We start from the raw sequence: 20,992 nt of genomic DNA, 5'->3' as shown, positions 1-20,992 counted from the left end.
TAAAGTTCCTGGCGAGTAGGGGCTGCCGGTGACAGGAATCGGCTCCTCTGCAGAGGAGGGAGCAGAAGCACGGGGAGATGCAAGCCTGGCGACAACGGGCGACAGAGAGTCCCCCAGGGAAACAACTCACAACCCCGAGGGAGGTGGACTGACGACCAACCTTGGGTCCCAGGTTTCTCATGCCCACATCAGTGAGGCCCCGCTCGTCGTCGTTCCCCCCGCCGGTGCTCCCGAGACTCCCCCGTGATAGCCTTACAGCAGCTCGTCCCTCACCACCGGAGTGGGCTGGGGTCTTGCACCCGCAGAATCTACAAAGGAAGGAAACTTTCCCCATCAAGGCTATTCAGCCTCTTGGGAGTTGTGCTACGTCCGTGTCTGTTCCTTCCTTTCCCTTCCTCCCTTTCCGTCCCCCGGGAGGTAGTTGTGTGGACAAAGCCATAGAAACTGCCATCTCGGCTGCTCAGCCTGGAAAGCCAGTGCCGCTTCTTTCCACAACGGAACCTTCCCAAGCCAGCCCCGCCCAGATCCTCTCGCTAGGAAAAACCTTCTCCACTTCCCATCCCGTCTTATCCCAATGTTCCGAAACACTCAGCATTTCCACAACCACCTTGGCACGGAAGTACTAGGTTTCATCGGATTTATTTAAACATTTTTCTTGAGTGTTAATAAATACAAAATTCCTTAATAGCAGTCAGCAAAACCAGAGATGAATTCGCAATAGTGTCAGCTTTTGGGAAGCAGACAGTCCTGGGGACCAGAGGACAGCGCTGGCAGAACACCCCACGGGGAGCTGCAGAAGTCCTCAAACTGATAGGAGGGGCTGCCGGTGGGAGCTAGGGAGGGGAGCTCTGGGTGCACCCAGGCAGGGCTTGGTGCCCTGGGAGCACACGGCAGTGTGCCCAGAAGAGGACAAGGGTCTGGGGCTTGGAGGAGGAGGCCTGTGGGCCGCTCCAGAGCTGGGGGATGATGTCGCAGACAAAAGGGACCAACGAAGGGACTTCAAAGCTCGCACCAGCCCTGACACGCACAGAACACACCCAGTGGAGCTCTGGAAAGCGGTTGCTGTCTTCTCACTGATCCGGATACCTGTGTACAAGAAGCGACTCGGTCCTGTCTCCACCCCCAGCACAAGAGTTTCTGGGGGAACCAGCGGGTCCCTTCCCTCCCCACACAACACAGTTGCCAGTCTCCTCTCATCCCGGGAGCGCGGTGTCACCTGATCTGGGAACAGTGCCAGCCGGGAGAGCAGCCCCTTTGGCGCGCTGGGAAACACGCACACCGCATGTTGGAAAATCGAGTCAAGACTCCAGATGTGAGGGCTGTGTTTGTTTTGTTTTGTTTTGTTTTTTTCCTTAATTGAACTGGATCTAAGCAGCCCTTACCTAAGGAACTCTGCTGGAAGACAGGTTAATTCCTGAAGAAAGACCAAAGTGCCAGCACGCCCACCACCAATCTTGATCTTCCCGGCGCGCCCCCGACGCCGGACAACAGCGTCCTTACCAGGCACACAGGGCGGCAGCCCTGCGCATGCACATCTCCTCCGGGTGCCACCGCATGTGCTCCTTGGGCAGCTGCCCGGACAGGAAAGGGACGCGGCTGTGCTCCGAGAGCCACTGCACATCCTCACATGCCGGGGGGGAGGGCAGAGGATGAGGAAGCGAGTGAGGACAGCTCCCCTGGGGCAGCTTTGAGAGGGGCTCACAGAATCCCGCGCCCCTCCTGGATGGGGGCAGGCCTCACGTGGGCAGCACCTGTCCCGGCCCGATGCTGCTAACCATGCGACCGCCTCCAGCCTGCCTGGCAGCCCAGAGCCTGGGGACTGAGCCAGGCATCAACCGCTGTGGCACCGAGTGGCCCTTACGGAGTCACCAACATGTGCTGGCCTTCGTGTCCTTTGGCTATAAAATAAGGACACTGCTAACCTGCCATCCCACCAGAATAAAACAAACGCGCCTTCTTCTGGCCCCTGTGGCCTTTCCAACCACTCTGACTACTGTCTTCTCCAGGGAGGCCCTAGGGTACGGAGGACTGGCCTGTGGTGTGGGGATACACTCAAGGGCAAACCTCACCTCACCCGAGAGAGGCACCGCCAGAAGAGGAGGCCCTTGTCTGCTGGCTTGGGGTTGGGGGCCCCACTGGCCCCTCCAGGCCCAGAGACCAGCCCTGCAGCATCCCTGTGTGGGACAGGCGCGCAGCAAGACCTCAGCTGCACTGGTCCAGACTGAAGGCTAGGACTTGGCAGAGTACCACTCATTCATCCAGAGTCAGAATTCACATAAGCCAAAGTATTGTTGGGTTTTCTTTTTCTTCAACTTCCAGGCTTTAACTGCTAGCACCTATTTATTTCCTCTCGAGGCACTATTTTTTTTGTTGTTGTTGTTTCCTGAAAAGGAATTCTCCTGCCTACCTTTCTGTTCACTTTTCTGTTTGCCTCCTGTTTCCAGCTCTGTATAAGCTACTAAAGAAAGAAAACACCTTTTCAATTCAACCCAGGAAGCCTTGCAGCTGGTCTCCGAGCTCTGGGCACTGGCATGGAGTTTTGCAAACATGTAAGCATATTCTCTTTTTACCGGATAAGGCAAGCTTCCATCTGAAAGCTACCCTGCATCTCATAAGTTAATCAGCCAACCTCAGAAATGGGTGGAAATGGCCAGATCTGTTGAGAACTGGATGTCAAGACATCCAGTGCTACCAAAAGCTACCCGTCTGAGCACTTTACTCAGGACAGAAGGAAAGGCTGCCTATGGGTCCCATTATGCCTACCGGCCTGGAGGCTGGGCTGTGAGTGCTGGTGGTCCTCAACAGCCTGTCAGCACAGAGGGACGAGAAAGTCCTGAGGAGGTTGTGGACGAGGCTGAGAGACACACAGCCCACCCAGAATTCTAGAGGGGATTTTACTGACCCGTACTCCGATCTCCGAGTCGGATGGAGACCCACACAGCCAACCAAGCCCCTCTGCACGGATTCCACCGCCTCGAATTGTTACAGTTGTTACAATGGTGGCAGGAAGAACTGAATCCCTGGGCACACATTACACACACCACGTGTGCAGGACTGCGACAAGCTCTCTGGCAGATACACAGGAAGGGGCAGACAAGGTGGAGAGCCTCAGTGCCCTGAAATCCCAGGTAGAAGGTACAGACACATTCAGCACAAAGCTAGAAGACAGAAGGCAGGACAGAATCTGGCACAAGTCTGCGTAGTGGTAACTAAGGTTGCCCTGTCTCCGCCAACTCATCCGTAAGCAGCCTCTCCCCAAATCCAGGGCGGGCAGGTTTCTCCGGGCACGGGGCTGAAAGGAGACTGAAGCCCAAGACAGTAGTGGACACAAGTGTGAGTCTGAAGGGCAAGGTTAAAAAGAACACCTTCAGGTCCCTTTCCATCCCGGTTTCCTCCTGAACCGGCCACATCAGCGGTCGGAGACATGGCGCTCACGTGGCAGCATCAGCCACTCGGACCAGCCTGGGCACTAGGAGGGCAACTGATCACCTCTGCTTTCACTCGAGAACCAAGGTGCTGAATGCTCCACATTTTTTTTTAAGATTTTATTTATTTACTTGACACAGAGAGAGAGAGATCACAAGTAGGCAGAGAGGCAGGCAGAGAGGGAGACGGGGAAGGAGGGTCCTTGCTGAGCAGACAGCCCAATGTGGGGCTCGATCCCAGGACCCTGAGATCATGACCTGAGCCGAAGGCAAAGGCTCAACCCACTGAGCCACCCAGACACCCCTGAAATGCTCTATATTTTAAGAATAAAATCCCTCCCGTTTTCACGATCCCTTCTGTGAAAAAGTGACTTTGAACCATGGAAGGCAGGTTCATTGTCTTGAGACTGAATTCACTCCACTTTTTGTTTGCTTGGTGTTTTGTTTGTTTCCCTTGAAGTCCAGCCTCTGCTTCCATTTGTGTCATCGGTTATGCACAATTACATGACACGCTCCGCCCCCACAGAGCCCTCCTCCCCCAGGCTGAGCCTGGTCCCAACACAGCACTGAAGACAAACACACTTTTATGAAGTGATGACACGGGTTTCCTCTCGGTTGAAACTGTGTGCGTGGGGGTCGCAGGGCTCCTCTCCCATGCTGGCTCTGTGGCCAGCTGCCCGGAGTCCCTCTCTTTTAGCCCCGCTTTCCCAGCCAACCCGCCTTCTTTTTGGTCATAAGAAACACCCACAGATACAGCTGTGTTCAGACGGGACACCCACAGTGGGGCCAGTGTACGCGAGGGAAAGATGGGTCAGAAGCCAGTGGAATTATATGAATATACAAGAAGAAAGGTTTTCTTCTTCACACACAGAGGGGAAGACACAACTCTTTAAACTCTGCGACGTACACAGGATTGAAACCTATTTATAAGGAAGCCTAATGGATTGGGAATGTGTGCCCGACAGGAACTAGCTTTTACGGAGTTTTGACATGATTCGTAGCTTAGGCAATCCGAGGGGCTTCTAAGGGCAAACGGGGGGGGATTAGAATGCTGTGTGTCTCGTGTGATAGAATTCATTTACTCACCACTATTTACCGAAGGCCTTTGGCCAGGCCCCGCGCTCCGTGCTGCTGGAACACCCCACACACTCCAGTGGAAGGAGGTGTTTTTGTCTCTCACCCTCTCCCTCCCTGGCTCCTGCCAAACACACGGCATTCAGGGACCTGACTTCTGCACCCACTGCCAGATCCCCGAGACAAAAGGACATGGTGGGTTCGCGCTGACTCTTACCCCAGCTCAGGAGCTCTGGGAGCCGAAGCGCTCTGGGGCTCTCCATGGGCTCTGGGAGTGCGGTGGCTGTTCTCTGAGGTGCTCGCGTGGCCCTTCCCCTGGGATGGCTTGCTGCGTGGGAGGGCGGCCCGGCCGTCGTCGCACCCGTTGGGCAGGTCCTGGCCAGCTTTGGCGCGGCTCCTGGCTGGCCGGCGGCCCTCGCGCTCATCCCCGGGGGGCGCAGGGACGTTCCGTGACACCTTGTACCCGTGAGAAATCAGGAGGTCTTCTACGCTGTACATAATGCACCCGCTTCATCAAAGCCCAGCCCCTGGGACCGTCGCGCTGGCAGGACCCGCACTGGAGGGACGACAGAGAAAGGGTTTGTGAGGAGTCACCGAGGGTCCCCGGAACGCGCCTGACACCTCCCGCTCCCTTTACTCCCACCAAAACCAGAGCCCGGTTATGCACACGGCACAGTGGCCGCCCTGGCCGGGAAGCGCAGAGGCTCCACCTCATGTCGGTCTCCATCCCACGGAGCCGGAGCCGGAGACCTGGAGGCCCCACCTGCCGCCAGGGCCTGCTGGAGCAGAGTCTGGACCAGTGTTTAAGCAACGAGATGATTAACAGTGTCCACCACTCCCTCGCCCGCGTTCTCTGAAAACACCGGGCATAAGCAGCCAAGACAAAATAAACACGGTTCGGAAGCTGCAGTTTCGCCCGGGAGTTTCTAAAAAGAGCGGGGACCAGTGCTGGCTTTACCTCCTGACACGTCACGCTGCCATCCCGAGCCCTACCTCTGGCTTCCCGGGGCGGGCCCCGAGCCAGGAGGGGCGGCTGGGGAAGCCTCTGGATGGCACCTCAGCGGGGACCCCACATGTCTCCCTTCACCCGGGAAATCTGCAAGAATCACATTTTCTCCCCCAAGAGGTCTTGGGGCAGCTTTCCGGCCTCTCTGAGCCCGGGGTGGCCACATCCCAGCTCCCCGCAGGGTACAGGAATTCCACTGCACCGCCTCCCCTGGGGCCACCGTCTGAAGGCCCCAGCGCTGCTGAGAACAAAAGGAACAAGGAACTTGGGAGCCCAGTGTAAAAACCGGTGGGGCTGCCATGTTTTTTTTTACATGAGGGAATCTTCTTTCCTGTGTCTTCTGGTGGTTCTGGGGATGGGCTGCGGGGCCGGGCGGGGAGCACGCAGAGGCCCGGCCTGGAAGGGCGGCCCGAGCGGGCCCCGCGCCAGCCCCAGGCCGCCGGTGGGCGGAAAGCGCGCAGGGGCCCTGCGAACAATGGCCAGGAAACGCCTGCTGGCCTGGGTGCAGGTGAACGGCAGACACATGTGCTTCCTGTCGCTGCACGTTCTGACGGGGGCCCACCGCCATTCTGCTGACCAGGCACGTCCTCGCTCCTCATCACATGCTGGATGACGGGGGCCCAAAAGCCCGGCCGTCAGCACGGGGAGCATCGGACTTTGGAAGTGGTCGATTTCGCGTTAGGTCGCCCCATTTCATGGAAGGCTGACGAGCCTGGGCGGTTACTGCACAGTCCTGCCCTCCTGACGCTCCTGTTACAGGCCTCATAGGGCTGGACCACGTGGGTCGTTCACACAGAAATGGACGGACCAGAGAGGCGAGCACTTGCTCTCTGATTCAACCGAGCACGTCACTGGACTAGAGTCTGCAGGAGAACGTGATCCCACGACGAACACGGGGCTAGGGGAGCACCGAGGCCAGGCCGTGAGGCCAGGGTCCTCGTTTGGTTCAGGGCTACCCCTACCCCCATCCCCAGCATCCAGCACACGTAGGCTCTCTCAGATAAGAGAACGCACAGATACGAGAAAGGGACATCCCAGCTAGGTTTGGGAGAGTGACAAGGAGCTCACTCTATCAACTGCATGCTTGGGTGTATGAGAGGGAATACAGACTTGGGGAATGATTATCTCAGAAGTAAAGAAATGACATGCCAGCAAAATCCTGGTGGCCTATACCAGGGAGGGTCCCCACACTGACTGGCTCAATGTCACACGTCCAGGGGGCACCAGAGTTAACAGGGGAAGCTGGGCCTCACTACACTCAGCTTCTCTCTCTCATACTAGGTCAGGCTCTTTCAAAGCCAGTCGTGCTGTCCTCCAAGAGGCCGCACTGCGCTCGGAGGAGTGGACAGCGTCCACCGCAGAGCCCACGGGGCTGCAGTCCACTGCAGGGGGGGAAGGAGCAAAGGCCGCACAAAGCATGCATGTGTGCATCGCCCTCCTGAGGCAGGAGTTGGTCTAGTCGGTCTAGTCTGGCCACGTCAGCATGCTTACTCTGCTTCGCAAGCCCTCGAGGGGCATGACAATCCAGCCAAGCCATCTTCCGAAAAATATTCAAAGTCGAAGAGCCATAACTTGACCTTACAGGTCTGAGGTCAAAAGCGTATCGATTACTGGAAATGTGTAACTTGTTCTGTCTCACAGAGGCCAGCAGCCCGTGGGGAGCAGGAGTACGAAGCACAACAGCGTGAGCGCGCCCGGAGCCGTGCGGGTGGGCCGAGACGAGAGGGGATGACCCGCGAGCCCCACGACCCAAACGAGTGTTCCCAGCCGCCATCCTGTCCACAAGGACTTCTCTCCCTTCAGCTGACTCTCTGCACTTTCTGATCCCAACTCAGAGCGGGGGTTTCTCCTCTTTTCCACACCCCTGCTCAGCATCGCCACTCCCCTGGAGCTGATTTCTGAACAGTTACATGGTTCTTCCTGATCCCGATCGGATTCGGCTTACTCTCTTCAGCATCTTGATCTACTGAACACTTAACGGGCTGCCTCGAGAGGTAGCAAGCGCCCCATTACGGACACATCGGTCCCAGCAGCCACCAGGAGAAGACAGTGACGTGCTGAGGAGACGGGCCTCCAGTGAACTGCTGGGCAAAACGCTGTCCCTTTTAGAGCTTCTCTCTGACCCTGAGATACCAGCATTCTAAATGAACAGTATTTAATCTGATCGATCGCCCACCCACCAACTCAAGGCATTGCTGTAAAGAAAAACACAAAGCAAAACCCGACATAAATGTCAGTTATTATAACAAAAGATTTAACAACTTGGAAATGTATACGTACAGTTAAAGTGCGCAGTATCACGTGTGATGCTGACACCCGCCCCAGCTGGGACCCCTGCAGGCAGTGGCTAACTGCACCAGACCGCAGTTTTCTGATGTGCAGAATAGCATTGCTACTCTCTTCCACCCCACCAGGCTGTTCTGAGGACCAAATAAGATCTTGTGACAGTGTAAGTCACCACGCAGACATAAGACAGTGGATTTAGCATGCAACAGTGGCCTTAGTTTGTCTCTAAAGAGTTACTTGCCTTATGAAAAGACTTCACGTTCGTTATTAATCTTCACTTTGAAATTCAGACCATTTCCCAATTCCTCTTACATCACTTAGGATGTAACTTTTGATTTCCAAGGTCATACCTTCTTTATATCACCCATATGTCCTGTCTTTTGCGAATGGACACTTCGACCTCCTTCCAAGTCACTTAGAACAGTGTTATCTTACACAGTCTGAAACACTAAGACACAGTTCCTGAGCACCTATAATGCACGAGGCCCTGCAACGATAGTAATGAATAAGACATATTCTTTGTCCTTAAGAATCTTACTGTCTTGCTGTACAGACTGCAGGAAAATAGGCAGAAGGGACCCTAACCTGATCTCAAGGGGTCAGGGAAGCTTCTGGAAGATTGCTTCTAAGCCAAACTAATTCTCCACATCAAGGTAGACCCACACCGTAAGTATGGTTTTCCAGGTGGTTCATTTAAGAAAACTTTTCCTTTGCTACTTCTGTTTCCTTGTAGCAAATACTCATAGTGGAACATCTCGGAAGAGTGGTAACAACAATGCAGGTGTCCACATACAATCTCAGCTACGGGGGGTGGGGTGCTTACAGCATGGGCTGGACCCAAACACAACAAGAGACGAATGAATCCACTTTAAATATCTTTTTCATTCCATGAATATCTAAATACCATTCATACAGAGGAAACATTTAACGTAAGAACAAACAACTTTATTTCATTATATGCCCTCAGCAAACTTCTAAGGTAGCCATGAATGTCTCCATTTTACAAACAAGAAAATTGAGGCTGAGGGCCTGAGCTTGTAAGCACAAATCTGAGGTTCAAACCAAGGTCTGTTTAGCTTCAAAGCCCTTGTTACTTGCTACTATTTTAGGCTCACCCATCTAAAGTTCCTTCCTATCAAACAATAGAAGTTTCTTAATTTACTAAATAATGCATAAAAATAAACAAGAAAAGATGAAGTCATGGCAGCATTAAAATGGAAACTGTATTTAAAAGGAAAAAAAATCTCCTTTGTTGCACTGGATTAGGATGGCTCTTCTACAGGATTCCTTCCTTATGCACACCAGGCACACACAGGCCATGCACACACATGTACATACATACATGCACACCTGTACGCACATATGTGTACACATGCACAGGGCCCGTTGCCTCACTTGACTGTGGTATTTTGAAGGCAGGGCTTGTATTAATTTTAAATGCTCAGGAAGAGGATTCATTCACAAATAGACCGTGTCCTCGCTTCATGACCTTCAGCGGACCTCAGATCATTTTTGGTTTCAGGCTCCTACAGAGCTATTGTAAAACTTGTTAGGTGACTCTGAGAAGCAGACAAACTACATCCATGATAAATGGGAAAGGAGCGAGTAACTTTTAGGAAAAAAAAAAAACAAACTAAATTCTAAAAAAAAATGATCTGTATAGAAACAGTCACTCTACGTACAACACGGATAGAATTTGCACCTCGTGAGAGCAGGCACTGGGAAACCACAGGAGTGGGCAAACGGGAAAGACTGCCTGACAGTCAGTATGGTGGGGAGGTGGAGGATGAAGTGGTTAGAGCAAGGACAGACGTGGGGACAAGTAGTTACAAGTCTCTTTACTGAACGTGCACAGGTGGTAACAGGGGATGGGGAAAAGGAGTTGAAGTACATGGATTCTAGTCTTTGGTGACTAAGCTAATGGTCATTTCATTGAGGAGAAATAAATCACAAATAACCGAAAGCTATTGGTTGGAGGAGATGACAGGTAATTTGCTTTTAATTTAACGAACCCAGTCCCATAAAATTTTTTTTCCCAAATCACTTTCAAGTAGATTTTCATCTGATTATTTGTCTCATCCAAAAAATGAGAATGAAATCACTTCCAGTAATCTTATTTTGTGGAGGATTTCTACGTTCTTTAAACATCAGCCTGGAGTGTGTAGACACAGGGTTGCCTGCCCCTACACTGTTGGGGAGATTCTGCCGCTCCTCATGGCTCGGTACGATCTGTTCTAGTGAACTGAGCCTGAGACACTGCGCCAAAGAGGGAAGCTCCTTGGGCTTCAGTCTTCCCCAGGAGAAGTAAAATAAAGTTGAACCAGAGGTTCTTCGGGGTCCTTCTAGCGCTAGCCATCTGTCCCTCTCCCGGGCCTGTTCACCCTTGTGACGAGCAGCTTGCCTTTCTAAGTCAGCTGGTCACAGTAACAAGGATACAGCTTGTGGCCATGACAAGGAACAAAGCTAAGGAGGTCATGTGAAGAAAGAACCTCTGACCTTGGCCCCATTACCACCCAGAAAGGCTAACCAAGAGAGCTAAGCTATATGGCCACACGGGGGGAAGAGGTAGCAGCGGGGGTGGGTGCAGAGGCCTCAGGGTACAGCAGCTAGCAACTCTCCATCCAGAGGTCCCAGAGCACAGTATTGGACACGTCTTCCAACTTACGTTACTCAGGACACTTGCTTTACACTGACCGTGCGAGGCTCTGGGCTGGAGATCAGAAAGACAAGCCCCATCCACAAGCCCCCCTGCAGACGCTGTGGTCTACGTCGTGGTGTGTCCATTAGCGCACGCTCCTCATCAGAGGTGGAGATGGGCAAATGAACGTTACTTCGTAACATGTACCGTTTCCTCCTCCCTTTACATTTATAAAAATAAAAATAGTTTTTATTCTCATATTTACAGTCATAAGGCTCCCCAAGGCAGTGAAATAAAACTATTAAAGAGCGCGTTAGATCAACCAAAACTTTCCTTCCTTGTTAAAAATTGCCTAAAACATGAACTGAAAATTAATAAAGGAAAGAGACAAATACCCGATTAAATATGTAAAACAGATGTTTACTCTCACTAGTAATCAAAGATATGTAAATTAAACCAAAATGCTATTATTCACTGATCATATTACTGAAGTTTAGAAGGCAGTATTTGTTGTAGGTGAGGGCATGATGGGCTCTCCTATTTGTGGGTGTATGACTGTGTTGGTGGGGGGGCGTCTGTTGTAAATGGGTATTTCCTTTCTTAAAAGTGATTGATATGTTATAAAATCTTTAAAAATCTGAGACTCTGCGGGCTAATAATCTTTTTATCTTGGAATCCATCCTACAGAAATAATCAGAAATACCCACAAAGTCATCTATAAACATACTTACTCAAGTCTTAATTATGATAAATACAAAATTAGACCAAATAAATGTCCATTTAAGATATGATTTAAAAATCCTAATACATCTATATGGTAGAGTTGGATATGTATATGTATGTATAAAATTATGTTTCTGGATATACAATGGCACAGGGAAATGCTTACAGTACCATATTAAATGGTAAAGACAGGATACATAACCTTATGTTAAGTACAATAGTAATTTCACACACACACACACACACACACACACACACACACGGGAGGAAAAAAACACCAAAGAAAACATATCAAATTAATTTTCAAAGGTGGTACTGCATTCTGGTTGTTTTTTTTTTTTAATGTCCTTATTTATACTTCACTATACTTTATGATGTCCTGTCATGAAATATATTTGGTAGAACCATAGGAAGTTGCCATGTTGCAGGAGAAAAATGGTCAGATATTGGCACTTTCATGTACTTTAGCCTGATATGATTTCACCATCAGAAGAAAATTTAGGGGCACCCGGCTGGCTCAGTCAGTAGGACAGGCAAGTCTTGATCTGGGGGTTGTGAGTTCGAGCCCTACATTGGGGGATGGGTTTACTTTAAAAATAAATATTAAAAAAAAAATTTAAGAACAGTTTCTTAAGTAGGATTAAGAAAATGTATGTTTGAACATTGGAAGACTTCATGAAAATAAAAGAAACACTGAAGAATAAATGAACAGTGAATTATGTAAGGTTCTACGTGTTTAGTATATGGTACATGTGTCGTATCTGCTACAGAGATTCTTAACCTGTTTCCAGTGAGCCAAAAGTTACATGTTCTGCTAACAAAATCTAATACAAGATTACAAACAGCCTTCCAAGGGTCTTGATTAGACATTGTTACTCTCCTTGAAAACCTAAAACTTCTCAGTTATATTCACTGACATTCCATACTTAAGATGTAATTAGTCCCTCAAATTGTTGGCAGTTCACTGTAAATACTTCTTCAACTGACAACTTCGCAGCCTAATGTTATGATTAATATATAACAAAGTACTTTCTTTAAACAAGAGGTAAATTGCTAAGACCTAAAACAAAGCAGAATGGGACTCATTGCTAACTGACAAATGGACATTACTGCTTTCTGTGGGTTTCTTTTTTTAATCGTAGAACTATGTATTTTATTATGAGCAACAGGATTGCCATTTCTCTCCCAGTCTTAATAACTCAGTCGAGAACTCCAGAGTCCCAGCTAAAGTGCTGGGCCAGTAAGTGCTCACACACCACTGTTACCATCGCACAACAGTGTGATGGCCAGCTCTTGCCAGAGCCCTCAAGTTGTTAAAGTCTCCTAAACATAAAAAGCGTATTTAATCTGTGAAGTAATAATTTTAGTAGAGCAAACATCACTCAGTTAAGTTTCTTTAAGGTGACCAAAAAAAAAAAGGAGGTGGAAAACTTGGGTCTGAGATCAAAAGGATTCTGGAATGCTAGTCTTGCTGGGTTGGGTCAGTATTAAGGCATTGATTCCAAAACACAGAGAAAGAGAAGGAAAGTACCAAATGTTATGCACTTTATTTTTTTCATAAATATTATCTCTTCTGATTTCTTGCCTTTTCTCCCAAGACTTGTGTGAACACACCCAGAAGTGCACATACACCCATGCACTCCTATCATCTTTTTCACCTCTAAATTCTGCCATTATTGCTTTGGCGACCTCACCCTCTTCTAATGAGACCCTAAGTACCTCAGTAACATTTCTGGAAGATTAGCAGTCATTAAGAAAAGGAATGAAATTGGATAAGATTTTTTAAATCTTCTGGAACTTTTGGCTATTTGTAAAAATAACTGTAAAACTTAGATTAGAATGTAATCCCACTACCATCATGTAAATCAAACTCCATGTGTTAAAATTCCTGATATGGTCTATTTAACTTAAAACACACTAGTTTTCTTTTAAAATATCTTTTGGATAAAAGAACCAAGGTCTTATTATAATGTTAAAGTTTAAATGATTTCATATAACTTGTACATTATTTTCTAATTGCAAAAGTCATGTACACGTATAAAGTTATACTAGCAGTAAACACTGAAAAATTCAGTGTTTCAATAAAAAGTAAAAGTTCCCAGTAACCCCACTCTGCCAAGCAACAGTCTGATTTCCATTTCTCCTACTACTCTTTCTATATACCTACAGTTGCTTTCTGCCTCTTCCCCCGCTTTTTTTCCCTCCTTTGAAATATATCTTGGTGTCTCTTCATAATAAATTATTTCATTTATGTACAAAAGAAACAAGCTTAGAGGTAAGCTATAGAAAGATCACTAAGAAGCAGCAAATTACAAGGATATTTTGGAGCCTGATAATTCATCTTTACCAGCTTGGCCTGACTGTTCCCAATTATATTACCTAAGAAAGTTTTTGGAAAAATATATTTAAAGAAAGCAAAGGTAACAATCCAAATTTTATTTGACAGACAAGATCATAAGCAGACAGAGAGGCAGACAGAGGGGTGGTGGGGGAGGGGTGGGTGGGGAGCAGGCTCCCTGCTGAGCATAGAGCCTGATGCAGGGCTTGATCCCAGGACCCTGAGATCATGACCTGAGCGGAAGGCAGAGGCTTAACCCACTGAGCCACCCAGGCACGCTACAATCCAAATTTTAAACAAGATATCTTAAATCAAGATAATTGAGATTTTAGTATCAGGGTGGTTCCTATAGTTTTTCAATGACTTTTACATTTTAAAGGCTATATCAAAGTATTGGAGACTGACCTCGCCTCCCCTGCGCTGGGGCCCCAGCAAGTGATTGTCTCTCAGCATTCCTTAACTCCAAAGGCTCTTGAAACAAAGTACAATAGCAAGGTTTTAATGAGTGAGATAACCCCTGCCATCCAAAAGGTGAAAAACAACATCTGTTAAAAAACCAAATAAAGGACAGTAATGGGTTCAGCATAGGCCTGAAATAGGATTTCAGGGAGATAGTCTTCCCTTATCAAAATCAAAACCACAACAGAACAATTGTTTCAAATACAACGCTCTGTGTTCTAAACTCTCCCTAGATTAATTAGCGTGAAGTCCCGCCAAGCTCATTAAAAGAGAAACTCTAAACTCCTGCAGCAGGGTTGGTGTTTACTGTCCTCCCAGACTAGAGAACTCTCCAGCAAGGACAATGAGAACTTGGCGGAACCACAGACTTCTGGGCTTTCTTTACTGATAGCATTTCTAGTTTATTTTTAAACTGCACTTAAAAAAAAATTATACTCCAAGGATCTTTTCAGATTTTTTTTTTTAACTGAAAAACTGGTCCTTATTTATTCTCCTTATGTACCTCCAATCTCTAGTTGCATTTTATAGCTATTGATCGATAGGCCATAAGCTTCTAGAGTCTGTGACTACTCAGATGGCTCATTAGATAACTCTGATTAGATTGTCAAGCCTCCAGAGCACTTTTAAGTTATATTCCAAGGAGGTAGAAAGACAAAATTCTCTCTCTCTTTTTTTTCTGGCACGGACTTTCTCCATCCACCCAATCCCCTTAAATCTCTTGGGCCTGCCAAGGGCCTGACCTTCCATTCTCTGTAGCACAGGAGTAAAGTTTGCCAGGAGGAAGGCCCCGCAGATTAAGGCCTCCTTCAACAAATATTTGCTCACCCACTCTTGGGGAAGTGAAACTGCTACATGCTGTCTGCCCAGAGTAATAGTTAGGGGCCTTCAGGACCGCTGTTCAGCTGGTAGCCAAGATTAAGGCACTTAATATCAAGGTAAATAAATACATTATGTTCAAAGCCACACAACAGTATGAGAAACCAAATGAATTTACTGAATTTTCAATTTCACGTGCAAACCATCACAACTCCCCTGAACTAGAATTTGCATGGGATTTCTAAAACAACGATACACACTTGCCTTGCTACATGCTCTTAATCCAGTCATCTTAAATTCTAAAAATGCCTGGCATCAGGCACTGTTTTCCTAAAGTTTAGCCTGTGACCACTCAGGTTTGAATACTGAGTCTGCCATTTTTGTCTAAGTATTTCTGGCTGTCTGAATCCTATGTCCCTCTACTCCCAGGAATCCTCTGCTCCCCTCCCTCCACACACCCGTCTTCCAACCTTCATCTCAAATCAAATTTTTTTGCAGACCTGAAAAAACAAGCAAGAGACTGAAGACATGAAGATATAGGGAAAACCTCGAATCTGTATGGTCCACAGGATTTCATCCCTCTCCCCAAGACAGACCAGGCAAATAAACTGAGGGAGGGACAGGCCAGCATGAGGGTAGGGGGAGGAGAGGCAGAGGATGGGGGTGGAGGGGAGGGTGTTTTGCCTAAGCGAATTGCCCAAAGTCCTCTGCTCCTACAGAGTACGGATGAGCAAGGAACAGGGCAGGACCAGGCTGCGCTGGCGTAGAGTTCTCGTTTTTTTAAATTTTTTTTTCTCCAGTAGTGAAATCACAGCTTCTTTTTCAAACCCCCAGAAGACTCCGAGGCTCTGGGCACTACCTCCAGTGACAGGGAGCAAGAAGGGAGCTTTCAGCTGTAGGTGCTGAACCCCACTGTGGCCAGGGCATCTAGGCAAACCCTGGCATTCTAGGGTGATCTGACGGCTATTGGGAGGTGGCGGGAGGCGGGGGTGGGGGTGACGAGGGTGCTCAGGAAATCGGAGTGCGGAGACCTGGGCGGGCAGGCGGGCAGCCGGGCAGTCGGGCAGGCAGACAGGCAGGCAGGCTCCAGATCCCATAAAGGAGCTGATTAAGGAGATTTACAGCACTCTCAGGCGGGGCTCTTTCCTTTCTCCCACCCCTTTCTCTCTCTCTCTCTCTCTTTCTTTTTCTTCTTCTTCTTCTTTTTTTTTTTTTTTTTTTTTTTTTTTTTTGTCTTAACCACCAGCTGCTCGGTGCCGCGCCGCCCCAGGCACTTCCTAGGAAGCAGCGGCGATTAGCGCCCTAATCCCCGGTCCTGACCCCGCAGAGCCGGGCGCGCAAGGCCCGGCAGAGACCCAAGCAGGGAGCGCGGGGCGCGGCGGCGAGCTCTCAACGTCCCGCCGGCCGGTCCGGACTGCGCGCTGGGTGGAGGGGGGAAGGGGGGAGGTGGCCACTGTGGGAACCGGGGACCGCTGGGACTCTGAACAGTGGCTGTCAGTTCCTGGGGTGATGTCCGCGAAGTCGGGGCGCGCAAGCGAAAAAGGGGACTGGTTGGAGCCGGGCTGGCGGAGAGGACGCCGAGAGGGAAGCCCGCGACCCCCGCCGTCCCGGGCCCTCCCTGCGCAAGGGGCCAAGCGAGCGCTAACGCCGGCCGCGGCCCTGGGCGCCGGACCCTGGAGTCCCTCACGCCGGCTGGGCACCTGAGAGACGGGGCCGCCCCCTCCCCGCAAAGGGGGCGCTCCCTCACCCCCAGGCTTTGGGCAGGGGGCTCGCGGCGGCCGGGCCGGGCACCGTGAGGGACGCCCGGGGCGGGGGTGCGGACATCCCCTAAAGCTGGGGGAGGATCAGACCCGAGCAACGTCCGGGCTGGAGAAGTTGGGGGAGAGCGCGGGAGGCTGGGGGCGAGGCCCGCGTCGCGCCGTGACTGCGGGCCAAATGGACGGCGGGAGTCGGGAGGGGCGAGAGACGCCGGGACTTACCGAGCGGCTCCCTCATGCTGCCCCGCGCCGCCGCCGCCGCTCCGGCCGGCCGGGGACCAGCGCGACCCGCCCCGCTCGCTGCCGCCACCGCCGAGCATGCCCGGAGCCGCCGCCGCCCGCCCCACCCACCCTGGGCCTCGCCCCGCCCTGATCCCCGCCCACCGCCCGCCCTGATCCCCGCCCACCGCCCGCCCTGATCCCCGCCCACCGCCCGCCCCGCCCCGCCCTCCGCCCCGCCCCGCCCGCTAGGCGGTCTCCAGGCTCCGACTCTCTCCGTGGGGGGGCGGCACCTGGGTGGGGATCCTAGCTCCCCCGCCTCGTGCGGGCCCTGCCTGGGTGGGTCGTCCCAAAGGCACAGGTGAGCTGGACAGCTTTCTCTCTTCCTGTCACTTGGGTTCAGACGGCTTCGACCCTGTGCTAATGTACACACACACACGCACACACACACAACAAAAATATTCACATACAGAGGCACCCACATTCATGTATAATCACACACTTGCGCACCAACACACCCATATGCAGTCACATACAAACTCGCACACGCATAGACATACACACACGGAGACAAAAGACACTCGCATAAAACACAGAAACACACCGTTTCACAAAAACACAACCACGGAAGTCTTGAAGAGCAGAAAACAGTGCCGGGGACAACAGCTTAGTGCTTGGGATTTCCTTGTTTAAAAAAAGACCTCTAAGAGTCTTAGCTATAGGGCTCCAGGAGACTTGAGAGGTCAGTCTGTCCTCTCCTGGGACAGATGAGGAAACTACGGCTGGGAGTGGGATCTGCCTAAAGGCAAGAGTAGGAGGAGGTCAGTGGGAGAGTTCAGGCTGGAATGAACAGTTACCTCCTAGCCCACTCTATGTTTCCCTATGTTTCCCCGGCAGTGATTAGACTGCCAGGTCCGTTCAAGGGCAAAAGCCTTGTACTCCAGAGGGTGGAGAAAAGACATAAAGTGTTCAATTTTGCTGATGAGTTGGGGAGAGGGAGAGGGTGTCGGCTAAGTCGGGTCCCCAGGGCTGAACACGGATGGCAGAGCAGATAGGAATCCCTGCAGAAGGAAGTTTTAGAAAGCCTCTCAGAGCTGGGGTTGTGCTCACTGTAACACCACCAGTAATACATAAAGTTGTTTGGCCTCTCACTGTGGACAACCCCAGTCTGAGCCCTTCATATGCATTATTTTCTGGTAATCCTCACCACAGTCCTATTGTGGGAGGGGGGGAGGGTGCATGGGACACTGGGGCTCCGGGAGGCACACAGATAGAAGTTGCAGAATCTGGCCAAAGACCTTTGCTCTGAACACTAGCCACAAGAAGCATATAAGCTAAGAGAGCAAAGAAAAAAAAGCCAAAAACACTAGTGCCGGAGAAGAAAAACACTATGATCCAGTGCTGTGTGTGGCGTTATCTACAGGGCTTCTGAGTAAATCCCAATTTGGAGTGCTTCTGTCACTTTCTAGACGTGTTACTTGACTTCGATCCTTCTCGGTCTCCTCTCAGACAAAATGGGGATAAGGATATAGTGCTCACGTCCTAGGAAAGCCGTAGTACTGTCACAGAGTGAACGTGCAGAAACTGACAGCTCCTGCCATGGGTGCTTGTACTAACAGTGTTCTGTGGGCTGGAGCCACCGGGGAAGGCTTTGTGGGGGGCCCGGAAGGACAGCTGCATTGGGTCTAGGCAGAGGCAAAGGGTATCATCTCCAGACTGAGGGAGTAAGATGAGAAAAAGAGAAAATGAATCACAGAGGCTTTTGTGGAATCATAGTCCTAGGTGGTGGTGCTATTACTTCTTGCCATAAACATGTCTTTCAGGGACAGAGTGTTTCAATGACATACAATTCCCATTTGTCCTCAATTTGTCAACTCAATGAAATAACTTTTCCTCCTTGTGGAACACCTATACATGTCTAGCCCTCTGCAGACCCATATGGAGCCACATGTTCCTGCGAGATCATTTATCAGCCAGCAAACTGATTAGAACAATATGATATTGTTGGGTTTTCTGGGTCAACCCTGCTGAAGTTGTACACTCTAACTGAAATGCTGTATGGTTGCAGTAGGGAAAAAAAAAAAAATTGAAGCGATGCTAGAAACTAAGCTAAGCCCACCCAAATAAAATTTAATGAGAAACTGTGTTTCAGCAGCAAGTTTGGTAAGGGCAGATTTAATTAGAAGAAGCTAATGAGATTGAGCCGCTGTGGGTTCTGAAGATGACTCTGCGGTTTTGAAGATTTCTGTGGTCGCTGAGCCCTGGTTCTTTATCACGACAACCTCGGTTCAAACCGTCTGGTTTCCCCCTTTTTCCAGCACTGATACAGCCCTAGCCGTGCTCTGCTGATTCCCAGCCATGACTAAGGCCACTTGAGATGAACAAGCAAAATGAAAACAGGACAGAACGTGGTAGAGGAGCTGGGGAGTAAGGAGGAAGGTGGGAGATTTTTTTCTGAAGATTTGAGAATAGAATAATGATGAAGGAGCTTAAGGTTGAAAAGATACCTGAGTATCTGAGGGTTGGGTTGTCTGAATTACAATGTAAGAAGACAGAGGCGCAGGGGAGGGCGGTGCTTCCCCAGAGGAGGATAAAAGTTGGTAAGGTCAGTCCACTGGGCCAATTTGCCCCACTGGTGAGCGGTACACAGCTACGAGATCATGGACGTGGCACATGAGAAACCAGCTCCACAGCCGCGTGTAGTCTCAGGTCGTCTATACATGCACATATGCGTTTGTTGGTTGTTATGTTTTTAGGAAAAAAAAGGGTTTTTCTTTCATAAGTCAGGACTCTGTAACTCAGAAACCACCTGCGTCAGTTTCATTTTGACCGTAGGAAGAATCACAGTCCTCCTCACCGCCCACCCCACTTTCCTGCAACTTGAGTCCCTTCCTCCTACCTACTTGATTTGGGGAGGTTTAAACACAGGGGAGAATATCTATCTGCTGCTTCTGTGATATGTGATCTAAATTATGATTTAAACCAACATTGAGCATGACCCCTTAGAAACCCAGCACTGGTCTAAGGAACATGTGTCAGGACCAGCCCAGGGTGCCCGAATGTCCCCTCCTTCCTCTGAGTCCGAGAGAAGGGATTTCACAGACTCAGGAAGGAACTCGGATTATTGAGTCATCAGGGCAGATGTGCGATGACCAGAGAAGAATGCTTAACGGCCGCTTAAGAAAAAAGGAAAAAAAAAAAAAAAAGACAAAACCATTGTTTCTTTAATTCCCTGCCTTTTCAAGGACCTTAAATAACCCTCCTCCCTCCTTGCTTTGGGGCTGTTTTGTGATGACCTACTATAAGGTTTCCTTTAGTTGACTTAGATAGTCTTTGATGTTTTTCTTTGTCTGAAAAACACTACCAGTCCTCATTTTTTTAAAAGATTAATGTCCTTGATAAAACCTTGAAGTCCTTCTTGTTGACTCGTTCTAACAGTCAGACAATAATAATTATACAAACACTGGAACAGGTGCCAATAAACCTAATATTTTAGGTAGTGCCATGCTATATATTAATTCAGAGAGTAGTCTGCATAATTACTTTTAACCACGAACTAGAACTCTGTTTCTCAAAGTGCGTTCCATGGACCACCTCCTTTTTTTAACTGGGGGTTTGATGGATAGCCAGGTGCCTGGGCCTAATCCATATCGGGCACAATCAGAATTTCTAATTACTACAGTTGAGACCCAGCAATCTACACTTTACATAAATGTCCAGTAAGTGTCCAGATGATTCTTACACACAGGAAAGTTTGAGAAGCAGGGATAGAGCACAAGAAATAGAAATCGCGTGTCAAAAGCCTAACAGAATGATTAGCCCACGATAAACATTCAAGAAAGACCAGAGCAGTGTCCTTGGGAATAAAATTCAGGAGGTGTCTGTTAACCATTGACTTAGACAGCAATGGTTAGGGCTGTCAGGGCACCAGCCCAGACAGAAAGCTTCTAATCCTGGGAATTAAGAGAAGAATAACAAATATTTTTTAACCCGGTACTTTCATTCTAAGGAAAGTGAATCTGCAGAGTTATTGCATGAGAAAAATCATTTTTGATTATTTGCTACCTCTTCGTCAGCTTTTTCCTCTCTGAGGCCACGCATTAATGGGAAACAGTCTTTCTGCCTCTCTCCCAAGCCCTGTCACCACCCTAGCGAAGGGTGGCTATTTACTAGTGGTTGACAAACATTCCAAGCATCCCCCTGCTTGTAGGCTGCGATTCTTGGCCAGATTCATTAGGAAAATCCTGTTTT

The 20,992-nt window shown here is 49.4% G+C and overlaps 1 protein-coding gene across 2 annotated transcripts in view; it reads right to left on the bottom strand.

Annotated features, from left to right (window-relative positions):
- The window catches only part of JCAD (junctional cadherin 5 associated), a 38,850-nt gene extending 22,005 nt beyond the window's left edge, over positions 1-16,845 (bottom strand). The window contains exons 1-2 of one of the 2 annotated variants that reach the window (XM_032881601.1): positions 16,745-16,845; positions 4,717-5,055 (exon numbers count right to left, since the gene is read on the bottom strand). In XM_032881601.1, the coding sequence (XP_032737492.1) occupies positions 4,717-4,997 (281 nt within the window). In that variant the 5' untranslated portion in view covers positions 4,998-5,055; positions 16,745-16,845. Of the gene's footprint in view, positions 1-4,716; positions 5,056-5,646; positions 5,722-16,744 lie in introns of those variants that run through there. The other variant, XM_032881602.1, reaches the window with a different exon arrangement.
- Between the last annotated feature and the right edge of the window lie 4,147 nt (positions 16,846-20,992).

This window comes from Lontra canadensis, unplaced genomic scaffold (genome assembly GCF_010015895.1).
Source record: "Lontra canadensis isolate GAN:19392208 unplaced genomic scaffold, GSC_riverotter_1.0 scaffold76, whole genome shotgun sequence".
In the NCBI taxonomy this organism is placed as follows: domain Eukaryota; kingdom Metazoa; phylum Chordata; class Mammalia; order Carnivora; family Mustelidae; genus Lontra; species Lontra canadensis.
Note: the sequence above shows the minus strand (reverse complement) of the source record. Positions and strands in the feature narration are given on the sequence as shown.